General features: G+C 63.7%; 2 protein-coding genes across 3 annotated transcripts; one reads left to right on the top strand and one right to left on the bottom strand.

Moving 5' to 3' along the window:
* Window positions 1-72: 72 nt before the first annotated feature.
* On the top strand, window positions 73-14,673 carry ERN2 (endoplasmic reticulum to nucleus signaling 2). Of its 2 annotated transcripts, XM_080556908.1 has the most exons (22): window positions 73-860; window positions 3,613-3,730; window positions 4,051-4,084; window positions 4,711-4,783; window positions 5,092-5,164; window positions 5,435-5,557; window positions 5,887-5,988; window positions 6,287-6,548; window positions 6,758-6,836; window positions 6,920-7,070; window positions 7,612-7,733; window positions 7,974-8,150; window positions 8,283-8,535; window positions 8,915-9,005; window positions 9,617-9,806; window positions 10,226-10,325; window positions 10,546-10,745; window positions 11,511-11,658; window positions 11,771-11,898; window positions 12,213-12,336; window positions 12,606-12,673; window positions 12,745-14,673. In XM_080556908.1, exons 1-22 carry the CDS (start codon window positions 420-422, stop codon window positions 12,934-12,936), a joined length of 3,249 nt encoding a protein of 1,082 aa, XP_080413034.1. In that variant the 5' UTR covers window positions 73-419; the 3' UTR covers window positions 12,937-14,673. The 2 variants fall into 2 exon arrangements, 1 of the variants encoding a protein (XP_080413034.1); XR_013939696.1 differs by lacking the exons at window positions 11,771-11,898; window positions 12,213-12,336; window positions 12,606-12,673; window positions 12,745-14,673 and having other exon boundaries at window positions 10,546-11,234; window positions 11,511-11,644.
* Window positions 14,674-15,079: 406 nt separating this feature from the next.
* PLK1 (polo like kinase 1) lies at window positions 15,080-20,775 on the bottom strand. The gene is made up of 10 exons (XM_080556914.1): window positions 20,023-20,775; window positions 19,767-19,935; window positions 19,513-19,657; window positions 18,925-19,018; window positions 18,176-18,395; window positions 17,707-17,865; window positions 17,408-17,485; window positions 16,747-16,901; window positions 16,107-16,289; window positions 15,080-15,828 (listed from the first exon to the last, which is right to left on the bottom strand). The coding sequence occupies exons 1-10, from the start codon at window positions 20,413-20,415 to the stop codon at window positions 15,622-15,624; spliced, it is 1,803 nt and encodes a 600-aa protein (XP_080413040.1). The 5' UTR covers window positions 20,416-20,775; the 3' UTR covers window positions 15,080-15,621.
* Window positions 20,776-21,538: the final 763 nt, after the last annotated feature.

The following is a 21,538-nucleotide window of genomic DNA, read 5'->3' as shown; positions in this document are numbered from 1 at the left end:
TGTGAGTTTGCACTTTGTTTCTGTATAGAAGGACGTACACAGAAATCCCCAGGAATCAGGGCTCGTTGTTAATTCTGACGTTATTGGCGCCTCTCTCCCGGGATGGTGATGTGTGTTTATTGCTGCCATCCATCGCTTCATGCAAAAAGGCTCCGAGTTACAGGACAACGCTGCTTCGGGTCCCTGTTTGCAAACAGGGTTCGCTCTTGTTTTGTGTTGTAGCGTGCCCTTGCCGTGCTGAGCGGGCTCAGCTCTCCGTTCACATACAGGCAGCCCACCAAAAACAGATCCTCGAGAGAAGCCCGGCCCATTATTAGGGCTTACAACGGACTCGACTTTTGAACGCTTAACGTGTGCTGTTCCGTGTCTGCTACGGCTTTCGGGAGTTTTTCCTCCCCTCCCTTAATACCGGTAAGGGGATGCCCCGGTTCAGTCCTGCTGTTGCGGCAGCAGAGCCCAGAGGAGGCGGTAACGCCTCCAGCCGGCGGCACGGGGTGCTGGTTCTGGCTCGGGTGCCCCGGCGTGCCCGCCTGCGGAGCGGCAGCAGCGGGGGGCCGGGGGCAGCGCCCCCCTCCTGCCCTGGGACGAGCCCCTTAAGGAGCGCCGCGGCAGCTCCCGGGCGGGGCCCGGCCGCCTCCTGCAGCCCCCCCGGGGCAGGGCTTCCCCGGGCCGGGCCGTGCCGGGCCGTGCCGGGCCGGGGGGGCGGCGGGGAGGAAGCCGCATCCTGGTCCCGCCCGGCCGCGCTGGCTCCGGGGCGCGGCGCTGAGCTCGGCCCGGCCCCGCGCCACCGGCGTGCCCCGGCCATGGGCGGCCCCGCCGCGCTGCTGCTGCTGCTGCTGCTCCGCGCCGCGCCGCGCCAGGTACGGCTGCGGGACGGCCCCGGGGGGGGGGAGCGCGGGTGGCGGGGCCGGGGGGGCGCCGGGGGTCCGCGGGGAGCCGGGACCCCGCCGGTGCGCGGACCCCCGCCGGGCTGCGCCGCCCCCCGGGGGTGCCCGCGGCAGCCGGGCGGGCGCGGCAGGGCCCCGCCGCCCTCGCTCGCTGCCGTTGAGCCGGGCGGCGGGGAAGGGGCTGCGGTGCCTCCCCCTGCCCGGGTGGGCGCCCGCTGCCGCCGCTCGCAGCGGGGCGGACCCGCACGGCTCGCCCCGGCTGACGGGGCCGCGCGCGGCGCCCACCGCGGGGTCGTCGTCCCCTGCTCGTCGCCGCGGGGTCCCCTCCGGAGAGCCCCCGGCCCGTCCCCTCGGGGTCCCCTCCCGGAGAGCCCCCGGCCCGTCCCCTCGGGGTCCCCTCCCGGAGAGCCCCCGGCCCGTCCCCTCGGGGCTGCCCGGCCGCGTCCTGCTGGCAGCGCCCGTGGCCGGTGGCGTTGCGAGGCGGCGGAGCGGGGCCCGGAGCGGTTCGGGCAGCGCGGCCGCGCCGCTCCTCGGGCGTGAGGGCAGACGGGGCAGGGGACGGCCCCAGGGCCCCAGCGGCCGCGCTCCTGGGCGGGACCGCTGCTGGCAGCCGGCGCCGGGGGCTGAGTTTGGGTCCCCCCAGGAGGAGGGAAAAGGCAGCGGCTGCTGGGGTGGGCAGCGGGAGCGGGGCTGGGCAGCAGGGCCTTCGGTTGGGTGCCCTGCCGCCAAAAAAAGGAGAGATGGGAGAAACTGCGAAGCAGGGGGGAAGAGCGGAGGCTGCTGCAGCTGTGCCGGCTGCAGGGCCCTGCCCCGGGGGCTGGCGGTCTCGGTTCTGGTCCCCGTGCAGGTGGCCACACCACGAATTCAGCACTAGGTATTGGGCTACAGTCTGATGCACCCACACTGGAGGATGTCCGCTGGCGGGTCTCGGCCACGCCAGCCGTTCGCCATCCCTCGAGGCCGGGGCGAGCCTACGTGGCGAGCCTGCGCCGTGCTGGAGGAAAGCAGCAGGAAACAGCTGCGCTCCGCCACCTGCCCCCCGCGTCCTCTGGGCAGAGCGGGAGCTGGCACGCTGGCTCTGAACCCACCTACAGATCAAGCAGGAAGAAGGGCAAATAACAGGAGCGGGCTGATGGCAGGGGAGTGGCTGTGAAGTGTGCTCGGAGCAGCAGGTGCAGCTGCGGGGCAGGCGGCGCGATGCCCGTCGGCTGCTGCTTGTGCCGCTGCTGCAGGAATTCCAGCAGCCAGGGACTCCAGGAGAGCGCACCTCTCGGCCCCGCTGTGCCGTGGCTGCTCTGTTGTCGCCAGTTCCTCCTCTGGACGGGCACGTGCTCGCGTGTAGCAGAGCCGCCTGGCGCGGGCTGTGCCGGTTCCTGCTCCTTCACCTGTCCAGGTCCTCGGGCCGAGCCCTGTGCCCGCTCCGTGTTCGAGGATGCGATGAGCAGCAGGCATGAGGCAGGGGGGAAATGTGCAGGGCCATGGGGCGCGCATCAGCTGCGGGCCCTTGGGAGCAGCCGAGGCAGTGGCGTGCTCCATCCATTCCCCCATGGCCGCGTACAGAGCAACCCAAATCCGTCGGGGGCCCGCGGGGTGAGCCCTGCCCCCCCACCTCAGCCGCTGGCGGTGCGGAGCCCGGGCGCTGCGCTGGCCCTTCCCGGCGGCCGTTTCTCCGCCCGTGCTGTTTGCCTGCTGCTCTCCTGTTTGCTGACGGGGCGAGGCTGCTGTGTGAGCACCGCGGGTGAGCTGGCGTTTGCGACGTGGGCACCGCACGTGGGAGTGGCAGCTCCCCTTTCCAGAGCAGGTTTGCAGTCGCTCTCTCATCGTCGTGCAGCTTTGAAGGCCTGGGCTGGCGTTCCTTGTGCTTCTGGCATGAAAAGTCACCCGGCCAGTTTGTTTCTGGAAGGAGTGGGCGGCGGGGCCGCTCGTGTCACCTTGAGGGAGGCAGCGGGAGCCACGGCTGGGCGCAGCCTCTCCGCACCCATCCCCGCGAACGCAGCGCCCCAGGGGAGCGGGGGGCAGAGCCGCCCTGCCCTGGGGCTTCCCAGCCGGCACCGAGCACCGGCCGGCACCCGCAGCACCCACGGCGCGTGGCGCGGCCGTGCAGCTGCCTGCGAGCACAGCCGGTGGCACTGCCCGCGCTTCTTGCCACCGGCTGGTAAAACGCAGCACCTCTGGACAGCGGTTAGCAGGCGTGGTCCCTCCGGTGTCCCGTGTCGCCGAGGCTGAAGGAATAAGCAGGTTTAATACCCTGGTTTGTTGAGAAACCTGGCACAAAAGCTCTCCCTAACTGTGCTTTTCGGATTTGTTTGGTTTGCGGAATTTCTTGAAACTTTTCCAGCTGGGTTATGGTGTCTGTGGACAAAATGCGAGCCTCCTGGGGAGAAGCCTGGCTTTCCTCGTGTTGTTGTTGCCTCTTTGTACAGCCTCTGTCCAGGAGCAGAGGCTGGGAAGTACCTGTTCAAGAAATAAATGTGAGAGCCTGGTGTACTTGGGTTCTTGTACGATCTGCCTTGGAAGCTTGGCTGTAAATCATGATGGGATTGCAGTGCAAGGGAATAAACCCTTCTCCTGGCAAGTCCCGCCTCACTTGGGACCAGGAGGGACCTTTGGGCTCTTTCCCTGCAGCCGGGTGCTGCAGTGGCGAGCAGCGGGAGCAGTTCAGTGGCACGGCCCTGGGCTCGTCCCCAGGCCCGCAGCACTCTGAGGGCCCCCTTTCTGTCCGTAGTGCCTCAAAAGCAGCGCTGTGACTGTCCCAGAAACGCTGCTCTTCATATCCACGCTCGATGGAAACCTCCACGCCGTGAGCAAGAGCACAGGTGACATCAAGTGGACCCTGAAGGACGGTGAGGATGGGCCCAGCGGGGGCTGCTCGCAGCCCGGGTGCCCGGCTGGCTGCGAGCGGGGGCTGGCGGTGCGCCTCCACCGGGGCCTCTGCGGAGCCGGGAGAGCTGCCGGGTACGGCTCCAGCCAGGCACGGCTGCTGGCAGGGGGGAGCGTTTGCTGCGGGCCAGGTCCCTGCTGCTGGCTGGGGCTATTCTGGGCCTGAAATGCAAATCGGGCTGCAGCGAGCGTGCCGGCGCATGGCTGCGCGCGGTAAACACTGCCACGCTGCCCCTGGCCCGGGGACAGGCTGCTGACGTACACGTTTCGCTCTCTTTTTCAGATCCCATTCTGCAGGTGCCGGTTTATGTTGCAGAGTGAGTATTGCTCTCACGTGGACGGGGCGCCCTTTGCAGTGCAGGTTGTTATCTGTGGGCCTTACAGCCTGTGCAGGAGGCATCCGGAGGTGCTGACTAGCAAGGCTGCCCTGGTGACCCAACAGATTCACAGCAAGAACCCAGACCCTTAGAGAAATTAGACTTCTAGGCTGTGCTGTAGCATTGTCTTAAACCTACCCTTTTGCTGCCACCTCATGTGTGACAAGGGACAGCTGCTCCCTGCGGCCGAGCGGGTAGCCTTGCAACAAGCAGCCCAGAAGCTCTCCGTGCCACCACGCACCAAAGCGTAGGAAGGAAATTGAGGAAAATCCCTAAGTCCTTGTGAAGCTGCAGGGGGAATGGAGGGCACAGAGCTCCTGAGGCGGGCAGGGCAGCAGGGCAGCACGGCCGGCAGGCGCAGAGCGCTCGTACGAGGTGCGGTGCTGAGGCAGACCGGTACGTCCCGCACCAGACCCAGAGCGAGAGGTTTCCGGGGAAGGTTAAGCGCTGATATGAGTCACCCTGCAGCACGCTGCGGAAGGGGTTTCTTCATTGCGTCCCCTATTTAGCCGTTGGCATGTGCCCAGCAGTGGGGCACAGCTCACCTTTCACTCTCCTCTCTTCAGACCGGCATTTCTTCCAGACCCCAACGACGGCAGCCTGTACATCCTGGGAGGGAAGAACAAAGAAGGCCTGATGGTCAGTAGCGCGGCGGGGGGCTGCCTGCATCCCACGCCCCTCTCTGCTTTCACGGGGCTGGGCAGGGCAGGCTCGGGGCGTCCGGTGGCTCCTGCTTGCCCTCGTCACCTTGGCGGTGTCAGCCTAGCGGTGTGGGGCCAGCACAGCTCGCTCCGTTTCCTTCCCCGCCGCTCCGTCCAGCTCAGGGGTGGGCCGTGGAGGCAGGTGCGGAGGGGGGACCCCCCCGGCAGCACGTCCCCTGGAGGCAGGGGGCTGAGCCCACGCGGACGTTGCGCTGGCACCGCTGCCACTCGGTGTCTGTGTTGCAGAAGCTCCCGTTCACCATCCCGGAGCTGGTGCAGTCCTCGCCGTGCCGCAGCTCGGACGGCGTGCTCTACACAGGTACGAGAGCCCTGGGGCAGGGACTGGTCACTGCTGGGGGGTCTGCCCGGGGTGCGGGGGGTCTGTCCGGGACGCGGGCAGGCGCTGACCCGAAGCACGAGCACACGCACCCAGGGGCTGGGTGCAGAGGGGGAGAGGCTGAGTGGGGACCTGGTGGAAACGTGTCCGTGGACGGGGCGAGGTGGGGAGGAGGCCCGGCGGAGCGGCTGCAGGGAAGGAGAGGAGCGCGGGGCTCTGGAGGCTTACGGCAGAATGTGCTTTCGTTCGCAGGGAAGAAGCAGGACACCTGGTTCGTTGTGGACCCCAAGTCAGGGGAGAAGCAGACCACTCTCTCGACGGAGGCCTCGGACGGGCTGTGCCCTTCCAGTCCCCTGCTCTACATCGGCCGTACCCGTAAGCCAGTCTTCCTCGCCGTTTACCTGTCCTCCCAGGAGGAGGGTGCTGGGCTGTCTGCCCGCCCCGTGGGGACACGGGCTGCCCAGGGGGGGCTGCGTGACCCCTGCTGCCAGCGGCAGGCCCTGCTGGAAATGGCAGGGGGCGGAGAGGTTGGGCTTCCCCAGCAGCATGCCCCGCTGTTAGGCTCGGCAATCCCGACGTGCCGGGGCTGGGCTGGCTCCGTGCCGCCCCAGGCAGCGGGGCGCTCGGCGTTTCCTCCCGCTGCCCCCTCCCGAGGCGCCGTCCCCGTGGCGCGCTGTGACCCTGCGGCCCTGCTCTCGCCGCAGAGTACGTCATCACCATGTACGACACCAAGTCGCGGGAGCTGCGCTGGAACGCCACCTACTCCGACTACTCGGCGCCGCTCTGCGAGGAGTCCTACCCCTACAGTGAGTCGCTGCTCGCCCCTGGCCGGGCACCTGCGGCACCAGGCCCTGCTGGTCACTGGGGAAAGCGGCTGCAGGGTCAGCTGTGCCGTGCCAGCGCTCGCCTGCGTGGCAGAGACGGGGCCACGGCTCTGTGCCAAGTGGCACGCGCCCCTCTGGCGCGGCCAGCCCTCCTTGGCCCGGGGACAGTCACCCGTGTCCCTTGGAGCACACCCTGGGTTGCCGCAGGACGCGCGGGGTCTCCCTGGAGCGCTCCTGCCCGGCAGCCGCTGCAGCGCCTCCTCCGTCTGTCTCTGGCTAGAAATGTCACACTTCGCCTCCAGCGGGGACGGGCTGGTGGTGACGCTGGACAAGGAGAGCGGGGAGGTCCTGTGGGCGCACAACTACGGCTCGCCCGTGGTCGGCATCTACCTGTGGCACCAAGACAGCCTCCGCCGCGTCCCCCACCTCAACCTGGCCATGGAGACGCTGCGCTACCTGACCTTCCACTCGCAGGACATCCACCTCATCAGGGGGAGCTACCAGACCGTGAAGGACTTCACGGCCACCAAGACCCAGCTGCTGTACGTGACCGGGGGGCTGCGGGGAGGGGGCTGCGGCTGCAGGGCCCTGCTGGGGAGGCTCCGGGCGGGGGCGGCTTCGTTCTGAGGCAGAGCACCCACTGGTGTCACAGCCCGAGGGCGGCACTGGGGATGCCGGTGGGCCCTGGCTCTAGCAACTGGTGGGGTCACACCTCTCACGCTCGGGGGCTGACGCTTTCCCCGCGTTGCAGGCCTGCGCTCTACGTGGGGAAGTACGCGGCCAGCTTCTACGCCTTGACCTCGCTGGTCCACGACAGCGTGGCGCTGGTGGTGAGTGTCCTCGCTGCCCCGCGGGGCTCCCTGTGCCGGGGGAGCCCTGGTACGTGGCACGTCCCCACTGCTCCGTCCTTCAGCCGCAGGGCATCACGCTGGCCAGGATCGATGGCCCCACCACAGACGACGTGACCATGAGAGAGTCGGGAGAGTGCGAGATCACTCCCAGCACCGACGTCAAGTACCCGCAGGGCAGCATCACCTCCATGCGCAACCAGTGGCTCCTGATAGGTGCGGACCCGCGGCGGGCCCCAGGGGATGGCGTGAGGGCGCTCCGTGGCGTGGCAGCAGCACGGCTGCGGTTCATCCCCAGGGACCGTGATGGCTCTGCCTGGGGTCACAGCCCTACCCCTCCCCATCGGGGTGTGCAGGGGCCCTGACGCTTCCCGTGCCGCTGGCTGTGGTGCTGCCGGCAGGGCCGTGCACACCGGTGCTGATCAGCTGGCTTGCTCCATGGCCGCACTTGCAGCGAGGTGGCAGGAGAGGCCCCGCTGTGGCGGTGTGTTTGGGAATGAAGCCAATGTCTCAGAGCGGCCCAGGCCAAGTGCAGCGTGAGAGGGCAGGGGATCTCGTCCCGTGCCTTTCTCCGCTGGCTGCTGCTGCTCCAGGTCCCATCTCTGGGCCGGAGCCAGCAGGCCGTAGCCGTGGCTTTTCCTGCTGCCCTTCCCCTGGACGCCACAGCTGCCTGGCGAGCCCACGCCACGCGGATGAGTGGGCTGAGGCTGTGCCCAGAGGCCGGGTGGTGGCTATCTCTGCTTTCCTCTCGCCCCAGGGCACCACGAGCTGCCTCCTGTGGTCCACACCACGATGCTCAGAGCTTTCCCGGAGAACCTGAGGAGGACGACAGAAACCATCATTCCCCGGAGCTCCCCGGCCAGGACCGTGTTTGACAACGTGAGCGGCGGGGCCCCGCTGGGTCGCTGCTCTGCACGGGGGAGCCCTGGGCTGTGCGGGGCCGCAGAAGGGTCGGGGCCATCCAGGGCGGTGCGATGCGTGCCGGCGTGGGGACGGCACCGGGAGGGTCCTGTGCGCCACCCAGCTTCGGGGGTCGGCTGGGAGGGGAGGGAGCCCGAAGCCTGAGTGCCTGGAGGTCCCTGCCATATAGCCCCGGTGCTCCCCCCCCCCGTGTTGCAGTTCCTGGCCCCAAGCAGCGTGGAGGAGCCGGCTGTGCGGAGCAGCGACGGGCAGCTTCCATCCGACGCCAGCAGGGAGCAGGTGGAGGTGTACCCAGAGTCCGGCAGCTGGGACGTGGTGCTGGCCGGCCTTGGCAGCGCCCTGCTGGGTGGGGGCATCCTGCTGCTGCTCCTCACGGTGCGTGGGCTCCTGACCCCCGCACCTGCCTGCCTGCTGTGGGGCTGGAAACTGCTTGTGCCGGAGCAGTGCCGGTGCCCTGGGCTCCGCAGGGATACCAGCAGCTGAGGCCGTTTGTTCTTTGTGCTCCAGAAACTGCAGAGGCAGCACGAGGCGCAGCAGCAGCAGCTGGAGAAGCAAATTCAGCTCCTGCAGCAGCAGCAGCAGGAGATGCTGCTCCCGCCCCGGGTCTCTGGCGAGGGTGTCTCTGGGGAGCCCGGGGAGCCAGAGGGGGGCCAGGGAAGCACGTCTCGGCTCTCGCAGAGCTCGGGCCCCGCTGCCCACCTGAAGGACCCAGCCAACGGGGTGGTCGGCCTGGAGCCAGCTGCGCCGACGGCTGCTGGAGGTGCGTGCTGGTGGCAGCGGGAAGGCAGCGAGGGGTGCTCTGTCCTGCGGGCCAGCAGCCCCTTGTGGGAATGTCCACGTCTCCTCCTCTACAACGTGGAACCTCTCAGAAAAACAAATCCACGGCTTCGAGGCTCGTGGAGGCTGAGAAGAGGCTGGGCAGGCGGTGTCATCCAAAGCAGGAGCAGAGGGGCCCTGCAGATGGGATGGCTCCAACCGCAGCTGAGGGCGTGGAGATGCCAGCGCTGGTGTTGGATAGGGGTGGGCTGCAGAGGAGGTTTGGGAGTTGTAGGGACCAAGAGACAAGCAGGTGGTTAAAGAAATGGATGTCCTTCATATAGGACTAACGCTTAAAGGTTGAAGGATGCCTGTCTTTGCAGATGTGGAACCAGATGTGATCGTAGTTGGGAAAATTTCTTTTAACCCCAAGGATGTGCTGGGCCACGGAGCTGGAGGAACCTTTGTCTTCAGGTGGGTGGCACCTGGGACGCCCGCGCAGGCCTCCCTCCACTTCTGCCTGGGAGCCACCAGCGCAGCTCTGCGGCAGGCGCCTTCCCCGCCTGGCATCCGCGCAGTGCAGAGGTTTTTGTGAGGGGGTTGCCACCTTCCCCTTACCCAGCCCTTATCAAACCGACCTGGGGAGCTGGGCTCGTGGCCTTCGGTAGCGGGGGCAGCGGGGGCAGCTGGCCGTGCTGGCACACCGCCCTGCCTGCCCCTGCCCCTCCGCTGCCCCGCGCTGTCGGGAGCAGGCTGGGCCCTGCCCGCCGCAGGCAGCCCGATCCCTTGGTGGGTCTGGTGTGCAGGGGAGTTCCTGTGGGTCTGCCTGCAGCGCCTTCCCCAGGGCCAACCACAGTAAAAAGCGAGGGACGTTGTTTTCCTACAAAAACGTTCACCTGAACCCCTGGTGCCCTGCTCGCTGCAGAGGTTTCTGCCTGCTTGTGGCTCCGGGCAGCGCTCCCGTGCTGAGGGTGCTGAGGGATGGGTCTGGCATCGCCCAGAGCCCGTCTGGGCCGTGCCTCTGCAGCGCTGGGCTCTGCTCTGCCTGGTGCCGGGCGCTGCCATCACCGGACATCTGCACGCAGGGGACACTTCGATGGCCGGAACGTGGCCGTGAAGCGCCTCCTGCCCGAGTGTTTCCACCTGGTGGACCGGGAGGTGCAGCTGCTCCGCGAGTCGGACGAGCACCCCCACGTCGTGCGCTACTTCTGCACCGAGAGGGACAAGCAGTTCCACTACATCGCCATCGAGCTCTGCTCTGCCACGCTGCAGGAGGTGAGCCTGCACCTCGCACCTCGCGGCTGCTGCCCGGTGGCTGCCCACCGGCCCTGCCTGCCCCGTCCCCGCCGCGCAGCTGGTCCCCAGGGGCAGGCTCCCAGTTCCACCCACCCCGCTAGCGAGGTGCTGCAGGAGCCGGGGCTGCGCGTGGCGAGCACGGCGTGCAGCCGGCAGCTCTGGCTGGGAGCCCTCCCTGGGGGGGAGCGCAGTGAGGGCCATGGGCTGCAGCTGCCGGCTGGTCAGCCTGGAGATGGCAGGCCTCGGGCACGGGATGGCCTCCAAAAGGGCTCGTACATCTGAACACTCATCTCCTTCCACCTCCGTCAGCCTAGCGAGAAGTTTCTCCTGCCCAGCCTTGCCTTGTTTGTCCGGTCCCTCAGGCCCCAGTGCACATCTTTCTGTCTCCCTGTTCCCAGTACGTGGAGAGCCCCAGCTTCAATCGGCGCAGCCTGGACCCAGTGTCTGTCCTGCACCAGACCATGTCAGGCCTGGCACACCTGCACTCCCTCAACATCGGTAAGAGGGCAGCGTCCCTTGCGTCGGTGCACGTGCGTGGGCTCTGTGTCCTGTCCCCAGCCAAGCCCGCGGCGCTGCAGCATTCGGACCAGTCGCTGTTGGGAGCGGCTGGGCGTGCACGAGGTGTGCTGCAGCCCTGCTCATCCCAGCAGCACCTCCGGCATCAGCCCTGCGGCACGGGGCCACGCCTGCGGGTAATGCTGCGAACTGTCTCTTGCAGTTCATCGTGACCTGAAGCCCTGTAACATCCTCATCTCTGTCCCGAACACCCACGGGCAGATCCGAGCCGTCATCTCTGACTTCGGCCTGTGCAAGAAGCTCCAGGGGGGGCGGCACAGCTTCAGCCTGCGCTCCGGCATCCCCGGCACCGAGGGGTGGATTGCGCCTGAGGTGCTGCAGGAGGCCCCGAAGGAGAACCCCGTCAGTGAGCCGTGGGCGCCTCCGTCCTGCTTAGCGTGCTCCTTGAGCCTTTCTTTGCAGCGTCCTCCTTGCTTGCAGCAGCCTTGCGGTGTGCCGCTGAAATGCACAATTCAGACCGGAGCTCTGAGAGCGAAAGCCAGCCCCAGTGCAGCAGCAGTGCGCACCACCCGGGCAGCAGCCGCCTCCTGCTGTCCTCCCCTTCGCCGTGGAGAGGCAGAGCCCGGGGCCTGGCGAGGCCGGAGCCCCATCGCGGCCCTCCGACACTTGGCTCTGGTGCTTGGAAGCGTGGGGCGCGTGGTGGTGGTGACATCTGCGTGCCCCGGGGATCGATCCTGTTTCTGCTGGGAGCTGGTTGCTGATGGGCCTGGCAGGGCACAGGCTGCTGTTGGCAACGCGCTTCACGTAACCTCATGCTAGGATCAGCTTGCACAGACGTTTAAGGCAGCAGCAGCTCTCCCGTGTTCATCTGGCTGTGGAGTCCTGGCTTGTGTCAGTGTCCCTGAAAACCTCTTCCCTGATGAGGACCCGAGGTGCTGGGGGGCATCGCTGGCCTAGGGAGAGACCGTCCCTGCCCTGGAAAGCTTGGCAGGCAGGAGCCCGTGCGCCTTGCACTTACCAGCGGTGCCGCGGTGTCTCGGTGTTGCTGCCTGGCTAAAGCTGTAGCTAACGACCGGGCGTTCACGTAGAAGAGTGGAAAAGCGGGGGGTGTAAAGCTTTCCTCGCCCTCTGCCGCGAGGGTCCCATCTCCCCGCCTGTGTCTTGCAGACGTGCGCTGTGGACATCTTCTCAGCCGGCTGCGTCTTCTACTACGTGGTGTCGGGAGGGCAGCACCCGTTCGGGGACAGCTTGCGGCGACAGGCCAACATCCTGGCGGGCGCTTACCAGCTGCCCTGCCTGCAGGAGGAGGCGCACGGTGAGGCTGCCCGGAGACCGGTGCCTGCAGCAGCCGCCCCGTGCCAGGCTGTGCGGCGTGCCCCGTCCTCCCTGCGGCCTCGCTTAGCGCGCTCTCCTGTTTTGCGTTCAAGACAAGGTCGTTGCAAGAGAGCTGATTGTGTCAATGATCAGTGGCGAGCCCCAGAAGCGCCCCTCGGCCCCCGTGGTCCTTATGCACCCCTTCTTCTGGAGTGCAGAGAAGCAGCTGCAGTTCTTCCAGGTGAGAGTGCTGAGTCCGGCTGGGCAGTGCCTTTAGGTGTGGTCTGAGCACAGCTGGCACCGTGTGGGCTGCAGGTGGTCTGAAAAAGTGCTGGAAACAGCCACGTGTATTCACCGTGCTCATTTTGAGCTACTTTCGCAAGGGGTGTTCCCCTGTTCCCCCAGTTTGGGGTCAGCACTAAACAACCCCTCCCATGCTGGATGTGCTGCGTGTCCCCCCCCATCCCTGCAGCTCTGTGCTCTGGTGCTGGCCGGGGCGGGCATGGGACCAGAGCCAGTGCCAGCGCCCGTCCCAGTCCCTGCTCTCTGGCGCAGGACGTCAGTGACCGCATCGAGAAGGAGCCAGCCGAGGGGGCCATCGTGGCGGCGCTGGAGGCCGGGGGCCGCTCGGTGGTGAGGACGAACTGGAGGATGCACATCTCCCTCCCGCTGCAGACAGGTAAGAGCACAGGCTCTGGGCTCACGCGGTGCCCTCCTGCTGCATGCAGAAGCACGCAGGGAATGGAGCCCTCTGGGTCTGGTGCCATTTACTGGCCATGAGGCCCCTCCAGGTGTCCAGGAGCCAAAAATCCAGGGGAGATAAAGATGCAGCCTTTGGAAGGGCAGAGCAGGGCAGTGACCTGTGCCCAGAGCAGGGCCTCCTGCAGGGCTCTGGCTTCCCACGGGCACTCACCACGCTGCTGCGCCTCTGCTCTGCTTTCTCCCCAGACCTGAGGAAGTTCCGCACCTACAAGGGCGGCTCGGTGCGCGACCTCCTGCGGGCCATGAGGAACAAGGTACGGCCCCTGCCCCGCGGCCGGGCTGCACGCCGTGCCGGCCGCCCCTCACCAAGCCCTCTGTCCTGCAGAAGCATCACTACCACGAGCTGCCCGCCGACGTCCAGGAGGCGCTGGGCTCCGTCCCCGAAGGCTTCGTGCAGTACTTCACCTCCCGCTTCCCGCGGCTGTTGCTGCACACGCACAGCACCATGCGGCTCTGTGCCCGCGAGCGGCTCTTCCGTCCCTACTACGTCCCGGAGCCAGGAGGCGCGGGGAGGTGAGCGGGCACCGAGCCGGGGCTCGGCAGCGGGGGGCCGCGGCCGCCGCTCCTCGGGGTGCCAGGCTCCCGGCAGGTGGGGCGCCAGCGCCCGTCTCCCGTCTCTGCAGCTGAAGCAGCGCTTGCCGGGGCACTGCCCCTTTTGGGGTCTCTGACAGGATTTAGCCACAGCTGCTGTGCTGCAGCCCCTGTGCCCTGTCCTGCCCCGGCTCAGGGGGAAGGGGGCTCCTGCGAGGAGCCCCTGCTGGGGTCCCTGCGTGGCCCTTGGCCGCCGGGGAGCTCGGCTGCCGCTGGGCACAGGGACTCCGGGGGACATCTCTCTGAGGAGAAGGCAGGAGGCGCCGTGCTCAGAGCACCCGGCCCACCCGCCTTGTGCCCGTTGTCCAGCAGCCCAGCGCTGCCACCGGCCCTGGGCTCCCCAGCATCCGTCTGCCCTGTGCACGGCTGCCTTGGCTGGGGAGGGGGCGTCTGGGACCCGGGACCCGGTGCCCACAGGGGTGCGGGCAGCGGGGGCCGGCAGCGATGTGCATGGGCTGGCTCTCCTTGGTCTGCTGAGCCCCAAGGGCCGTGGTCAGGCTCAGGAGCCTGAAGACCCTTCTGTCAGAGAACAGAATAGCTCTACTGCACAGACAGTACTTTGAGAAGTCAGGGGAAAAAAAAAAGGCATTGAAAGCATTTTCTTGGGAGTAGCTGAAGGAGCAGCTTGACTGCTGCGTTGGGCGCGGAGCCAGCGTGCCGTTCCTGAGGATCAGCGCGCGTCGTTCCCGTGGGTCTTCCTGGGCTGTGTGCCTGTGGAAGAGCTGTCTGAGCGTGTGTTTAACGCACAGAGGTGACCAGGAGGACCGACACAGCAGTCCTGATGCTGGATGAGTTCCTTCATCCCAGCTGAGGGCAAGCAGATCAGCGTTTAGCATCTGCTCCTAGGGCTCTGGTCGTGCTCTTTGCATTGGGCCTGCAGAGGGCACGGCATGGCCAGCCCTGGAGGGAGGCTCGAGGCCTCCAGCACAATCCTGATAATGAAGTGTTTTTATCTCAGCCTGGCTGAGGGAAAGGTTTTCTCCCTCCCGGTGAGCAGCAGCCTGCCATTAGGCCAGATACCCGTTAGTCCTCAGACCGGGGCAGTTTGTACTGCAGAAGAGCCGTGCCGCTGTTTGTGGGCAGCTTTCTCAGGACATAAAGGAAGGCAAGCAAGAGGGAAACCTCTTCTCCCCTGCTGATCCCTTCTCTCTGAACTCGGGCCTGTGCCTGCAGCCCCCCAGCTCCTCCAGGCCTGGAGCGACGGCAGCAGCCCAGGCTCACAGCTGCGTGCTGCCCAGGGCGCGTTTCCCATGGACGTTCTGATTTATGACACCTCCTGGGGCTGAGGTCAAGCCCCTGTCTCATGCAAGCCTGGCCATGGGTGAAGCACCCGTGGGGCCTGCGGGCAGCCTGGGAGCTGATGTGGCAGCAGCTCTGCCTCCTCCCAAACACACAGCGGCTGCAGACCTCGCTGCGTGGAGCTCCCCACGGCTGCTGTAAGCTGGCAGTGCCAAGGGGAACCCAGGCCCAGGAGCCCCTGCGCGAGGCCTTCCTCTCTGAACAGCAATAACTTCGATGCAGCCTAATTCCTCCCTGCTGGGGTGTGGGGTTTGGTTACATGGGGGATGATCCATGGATCCATTATTTTCAGAATAGTGTATAGCATAGAACATTTTGTATAAAATGTTATAAAAAATAAAAAGTTTTTCTGCTTGAAAACAAACTGGTAGGAGAGCACTAGTATGTGCTAACTGTCAGCACTGAGTTTCTAGGGCAAGCTATTTTGCTAACTGTGTAGTCACACTTGTGGCTTTATTTCACATTGTAAACAGGGCTGATCAAATAGAAAAGCTTTTCCCCACCTTCCCATTTTCTAACTACTGGCCTACAGGTACTGATTAGAGCACAGCTCCTGTGATAAGCCCCCAGTCTGTTCCTTGTGTTTTCTTTTGGTGTAGCCAAAGGGCAAGTCCAGGGCTCAGCTCAGCCCGAGGCTGTTAGGAATCACACAGCACAAGCTCCTGAAGATGACAGGTCTTGGTCAGGGGATGCAGGGGGGAAAGCTGGGGGCAACATGCTGCTACTTCTCTTACAAGGAGCCAAAGGGAGTCAAGACAAGCCAGGCGCTATACAGCAAACAATCTTTAATCAAGTTATGCAATATACAAAAGTTTAGCTTTCATGTAGGTCAAGTTCAGTATTAAAAGGCTGACTGCTCAGTCCCAACTGGGGCATGTTAAATATCTTACTTATGCTGTTACAAAATGGAACGAGCCCAGAGCATCAGGCAGACATGTACAAATAAACTTACATGATAGTTCTGGGGAGAACCCCACACTTCGTCTCATTAGAAGGCCCAAGAACCTCCAACAAGAGGGTTGTTTTGAGTCAAGCTTTTGGAAATTATGAAAAAAGACTATATATGTAATTAAAAAAAATAGACTTTGTATTGGGAGGGAGGAGCAAGAAGCCCCTTTGTGCACCGCTCACAGTGAACACAGGACCATTCCTCACAGCATCAGGGGCTCCCCTGGGGGCAGCTAGGCCATACCCAGGAGCGGGAGCCCAGCTATGTGATGGCAGGTTACAGTACAAGCAGGGATGCTAACAGACGTCCCTGTCCACAGCTGGGCCAGTTTGGCACAGATGTTGATTCCATCAAGACCAAGACCTAAGCAGAGGGTTTCACACGGGCTGAGCCAGACTTTGAACTGAGGAGCTTCTCCACCATGGTGCGAGCATAGCGTAGTCGGCTGGCCAGCTCCTTGCAGCATCCATGCTCCTCAATGAGGCTCAGCTTGTACGTGCGGAAGTCCCGTTTCTCATCTATGTATGTGACAGCAGCCATGAGAGGGCATAAGATGACTTTGGTGTGGTCCTGTAGGGAGAGAACACAGCGTCAATCCTGAGCACACTGCTCCCTGGTGAAACTTCTACTAGAGGAAGCAGCCACTTGGCAAGCTACGAGTCACTGGATGGTTTAGATACCAGCAAGCAGAGCACGGAGCTTTCCAGTGCTACATTCACTGGGCAAAGCTTCATCTCAGGTTATAGGCCCCTGCTGGGATCGCTGTCTTGCCACGTAGCGCTGTGTGTAGCAGGGCTGTTCGATCAGCTAGAGCTACAGTCCTGGCAGAGTCAAAGCAACATCCTCACCTGGAAGAAGTTGATCTGCACAGTGCCGTTGCTGAGGTGCAGGATGATGGCGCTACGAGTCCGGAACCATGTGCAGAGGTAGGGTAAACGTGCCAGCTCGTCTCCTTCCCGAGGTGTGATGTTAGCACCTGCCTTCAGCAAGTGCTCGCTCATGTAGTTCCGGAAGTATTTCAATAGTGTTATCTGCAGATAGAAGAGGCTATGAAAGACAGGCTGAGGATGACCCTTGCTATCTGTGGAGGGCAAGGGCTGCTATCACAGACCCAGGGACTCCTTATGTCTTTCAGAGTTTGAGTGGTCACTGCACAAGTTTATGCAAATTTTCAAAGTTAACTCTGGTGATACTTGAGACTCACTTTGCTGAACACTTCAGTCTATGTAAGTCTTGTGAGTGCTCATTTCTGTGAAGCTGCTCATAAATGAGCCTCAGTTAGTAACTAGAAATAAACAGTGCAGGCAGCCAGTGTTTCTCTTTCAGGCCACATTTTACTGGCCAAGAGGAAGCCTGCAGAACGCAAGCACCTCCAAGTCATAGATGTTTCTCTGTAGAGCCCACCCAGCAGCAAAGCCCCATATGGCTGGCAGAAGTCTCACCAGGAGCAGCCACCCACCGGAAAGGGCTCCTGTCCCCAGGACTGACCTTCTTGTTCAAGGCAGAGGGATACGATCTCACAGTGAAATAGGACTCAGTGCTGTTTTGCTCAATGTACTGCAAGCTGTCCCCATCGTTGTACATGATGAGACGAGTGGAGTCATTGAAGAGAACCCCAACACTGTTGTCACACAGCTGATAACCTAGTTCAAAAGAGAGCCTGTTAGACCATCACATGCATGGGACCCCCGGTTATATGAAATACAGAGGGAGAGGATTGTGTTATCTAGGGCTCCCCCGACAGGTACCCCACCAAGCCTAAAGATCCTCCTCTTTACAAAGGTCTAGGAGGCACTTTTCCTCCTCTGGACTCGTCATCCTCCCTTGTTGCATCATCTGCTGCAGAAGCAACTTTAACTCCCACACTGAGTACACGTGCTCCCTGCAGAGCGAGTCCAGCCACCCTGGATGCATGGGGTCATGCAACACATAGCTGTTTGCCACTCTTAAGGTAGCCAGAGTGGATGTTCAGTGACAGCTACTCTGGATTCACTGAGTGTTTGGTAATGTTCCTGGTGGTGGTCTTGAACCCCACCCCACTAGAATAACTTGATTAAAGAACCAGACCTATACCATGCCCAAATCAGAGCATCCTCCAGCTGCTTCAGAAATTAGAAAAGGCTGAAGTATTGCCACCATAATTATTTACCTAGACCATATTTATCTGAGTAGTCCACCCATTTGCTAACCCAGAAGATGGGAATGCAGGCTGGGTCTTCAGCTTCTTCTGCAAAGAGGAAAGGAGTTTGTTAGAAGACATTTCAAGGTATCCTGTGCACCACAACAAGCAAGCAAGGCCAAGAGGAAGGCGAGTAGCTTCTACATTGCTTCTCAGCCTTCCAGGTAGAAGTTGAGGTCAGCTGGTTTCCTCACTTCAGACAACAGCATAAGAATGACAGAGAAGTTATCCAAGAAGGCCAGTGCCTGTGGGATTGTCCCCAGACTCACCTTGTCTCACTGCCACTCTCTCGGAGGGTTTGGCTGAGTTGACTGCAGTCAGCTGCTGTAACATGTCAGCTAAATGACAGCCAACAGCGTCTCCTAGCTCCCGCAGCCCAGCTACATCTTCCTTTTCAGGCAAGTTCTCTACTGCAGGGCTGTCTGGTCCTGGGCCAAGAAAGAAGATGGCAGAGGCATGACCAGGAAGTAGGTTTCTAAAAGCACCAGATTTACATCCTACCCTAGCTGTAAGAAACACCTCATATACCACATAGCTGAAGCTACTGCAAGCACTTCATCCCTACTTTGGTTCTGGGTAAAGAGCAGGGACTCTCAGTCACAAAATGCTCCAGTTTCCATAAGAACTGGGAGAATAGCGGGAGGCAGCACCACGTTCCCTACCAATGGGTCTGCATGCTGCTGGAGGCCAGGCAGGTTCTCATCCAGAGCTGCATCTATAGTCCTCGCTTGCACTTACCTTTGTTGAGTGCAGTCAGCGGCTTTCGCCCGTTCAGTTCAAGCCCGCTGGGAGCGATTGAAAACCTCGGCGCGATGGTGAGACAGCTGGTGGGCAAGCGGCTGGGGATGTAGCCCGAGGTGAAGAACTCGTCATTCAGCAACTCGTCGATAGTTGGGCGCGTGGCAGGGTCCGACCTTAGCATCTTCTGAATGAGGTTAGCAGCTACAGGGTTGATGTGCTAAGAGGAGAGAGCCAGAGTTCAAAGACAAGGGTCAGGGGACAAGCACACGCTAGCAGCAAAGGCGCTGGGTGTACAACACAGGCAAAGCTCTGCTCAGAGCAGAGCTCCCGTACTGCTCAGGCAAGCAGGATGCAAGCCTGGGGAAACAGTTACACAGGTATGGAGGGTGGTTTTCTGTCAGCATTCAAAGCTAAAATTCAACTGTCTTTAGCAAAACCAAACTGACAGCCGCAGGATGAGATGGGACTTGGCCCAGGCCTCATCTGTGGCTGGACTTGAGCAAATCCATCTAACCCCGCGGGCCGAGCACCCAGCTCAGATTTTCTTCTGAATCGAGAAGGTGCTGCTGGCCCCTCAGGAAGGGGCTGGCCCTACAGATTCATTCCACCGCCACCTGAGACAACCCCCTCCTAGCACGCTGCAATAAGAGCTGCTTCGCCGTTAGGCGAGAGCCCGCCGAAGTGCCAGAAACAGGATGCAAGAATGGCTGCAAGGTGAACGGACCCACCCGTGGGAAGCATCATACCTTGGGAATAGTATACTCATTCTTCTTGATTCGGATGTACGTTTCTTTCAGACAGGAGGTTTCAAAAGGCGGTTTCCCCACCAGCAGAGTATACCTGTGTGTTTGCAGACAAAAACGTGTATCAGTTTTATATAAGCCAGCAAAGAGACAGGACTCATGTGCAGAAGGAACCACACCATAAGCACATCCTGCAATTTTCTGGGCAGAGGGAACACACTTGGCATTGTAAGCACAACAGAGCTGGCAGTTACATGTACTGTCCCTGGTTCCTGCCCGCTGTGAAAAGGGAAGCTGGGATCTGGAGAAAGCCCCAGTTAGAAGCGAGGACTTCTGGGAAAAGGCCTCAAGACAGCCGTGCTGCATAGCATACAAGTCTATAGGCACGCACACATACCTGTGTGCGCAGAGCGCCTGGGAGGTCAAGTGCAGGCTGGCAGCAGTGCTCAGCCATGGCAGGCGCTCTGGCAACAACAAATCCAAAGCTCAGCGCACACCAAGACCTCGCGGGGCCAATGAGACCTAGACCGCAGGGACTGCCCAGCCTCACGCCCAGCAGGTGCCATGGCCAGACAAGAGACATTTACTCACATGATGCAGCCAATGGACCAGATGTCCACCTCGAAGCTGTGCCCCTTCTTGCCCAGCACCTCTGGGGCGATGTAGTTGGGAGTCCCACACAGCGTCTTCTTGCGCTCGCCATCGTACTCCACCTTGGTGGCCAGGCCAAAGTCACCTTGGGGAGAGAGGGGGAGGGAGACGGGAGCGTGAGCAGGGAGTGCCCGGCTGGCTGGTCCTCGCCGCGGGACGGCGGCAGGGGTGCAGCAGGGCGTCGTGGCACCTACCGATCTTCACCTCCATGTCGTCGCTGAGGAAGAGGTTGCCCAGCTTGAGGTCTCGGTGGATGACGCGGTGGCTGTGCAGGTACTGGCAGCCCAGGATGGTCTGGCGCAGGTAGTAGCGCACCTCGGGCTCGCTCAGCGCCTTCCGCCGCTTGTGCAGCTCCAGCAGCGACTGCGGGACACGGTCAGCACCGGGTGCGCCACCCCCAGCCCCCCGGGACCCCCCGGCCCCGCAGCCAGCCCCGGCCCCGGCCCTCACCCTGCGGCGGCAGAGCTCCAGCACGACGTAGACGAAGTCGGCGTCCTCGAAGAAGCTCTGGAAGCCGACGACGTGGCGGTGCGCCAGGCTGCGGTGGATGGCGATCTCCATGGACATCTTCTCCTTCTGGTGCGGCTTCACCAGCAGCGACTTGGGCACCACCTTCCCCGCGAACACCTCGCGGCTCTCGGCCTCGGCCAGCTCGTAGCACCGCGCGAAGCCGCCCTTGCCCAGGAAGCGGCCCCGCACGTAGCTGCGCCGCGTCCGCGGGTCCACCAGCACCTTCGGCACCTCCTTGGCGCCCACCGCCACCGCCGCCGCGCCGCCTCCTCCCCCCCGCGCCGCCTCCGCCGGCACCGCCGCCCGGGACGGCCGCCCGCCCGCCGCGCTCATGGCGCGGGCCTGGGGGCTGCGGCGGGACGGGGCCGGGAGCGGGGCCGGGAGCGGGGCCGGGAGCGGGGCCGGGCCGTGGGGAGCGGAGCGGAGCGGCGCGGTGCGGGCGGCGCCGGTGGGGATCGGGCGGTGCCGGTGCGGTGCCGGCAGTGCCGGTATCGGCGCGGTGCCGGTGGTGCTGGCGGTGCCGGTATCGGTGCCGGTATCGGTGCCGGTATCGGTGCCGGTATCGGTGCCGGTATCGGTGCCGGTATCGGTGCGGTGTCGGCGCGGTGCCGGCGGCGCGCGGCGGATTCAAACCCCGGCGCCGAGCGTTACGGGCCGCGGGCGCTGCCCATTGGCCGCGAGGATTTAAAATCCACGCCGCGCCCCGCGGGGCACCATGGGAGCGCCCCGCCCCCCGCCTCGCAGGGGCACGGCCGGGGGCGGCCCCGGCCCGGCACCCCCCGCCCCCCCCCCGCCCCGAGGAGCGGGCGGAGGTGCGGGGCTTCAGCCCCCGGCCGCGTTCCCGCACCGCTCCCCGCAGGGAGCAGCCCCCCGCCGGCCGTGCCTCGCGCCCTGCCCGCACCGGGCGGCTCCGGGCCGCCACCTCCCTGCGGGCCCCGGCAGCGCTGCGCAGCGGAGGCACGGCCCGCGCACGGAGCGCGCCGCCACGCTGACCCCCACGCCTGGACAATGCGGGACAAGTTTCGACAACCTGTATTGCGTGGGGCCCCGCCCGCCCCTGGCGTTCCCTTCAGCCCCCCCCCGCCCCCCGGGCTGAGGCTCTGCCCGTTGAGCGTCCCGGGCCCCCCGGGGGCGCCGCCCCCTCCCCGGCCATCGGGAGGAGCGCTGCGAGGAGAACGGCACCGAGAGGCCACGTGCACGGGGGCCTGCAGGGCTCCTTCTGGTAGCCCCGTGTCATTTGTTGAGCAAACTTAACGTTATGTTCTCGTCCCCTAATCCGATCTTGCTACCTGCTGGCACAGAAGAAAACGTCAACGGAAAATGACCAAGAACAGTGCAAGATCCAGCCGCGGCAGCTCCGGCCACGGGCTTGCTTTCTCCCCCCGGGCATGCATGGTCCCACCCTACTGAAACTGGAACGAGGACAGCTCTCTCCCATGGCTTCCCTTCCCCACTA

This window comes from Anser brachyrhynchus (assembly GCF_964034855.1).
Source record: "Anser brachyrhynchus genome assembly, chromosome: 15".
In the NCBI taxonomy this organism is placed as follows: domain Eukaryota; kingdom Metazoa; phylum Chordata; class Aves; order Anseriformes; family Anatidae; genus Anser; species Anser brachyrhynchus.
The sequence above is the reverse complement of the archived record's forward strand: the minus strand, read 5'-3'. Positions and strand labels throughout refer to the sequence as shown.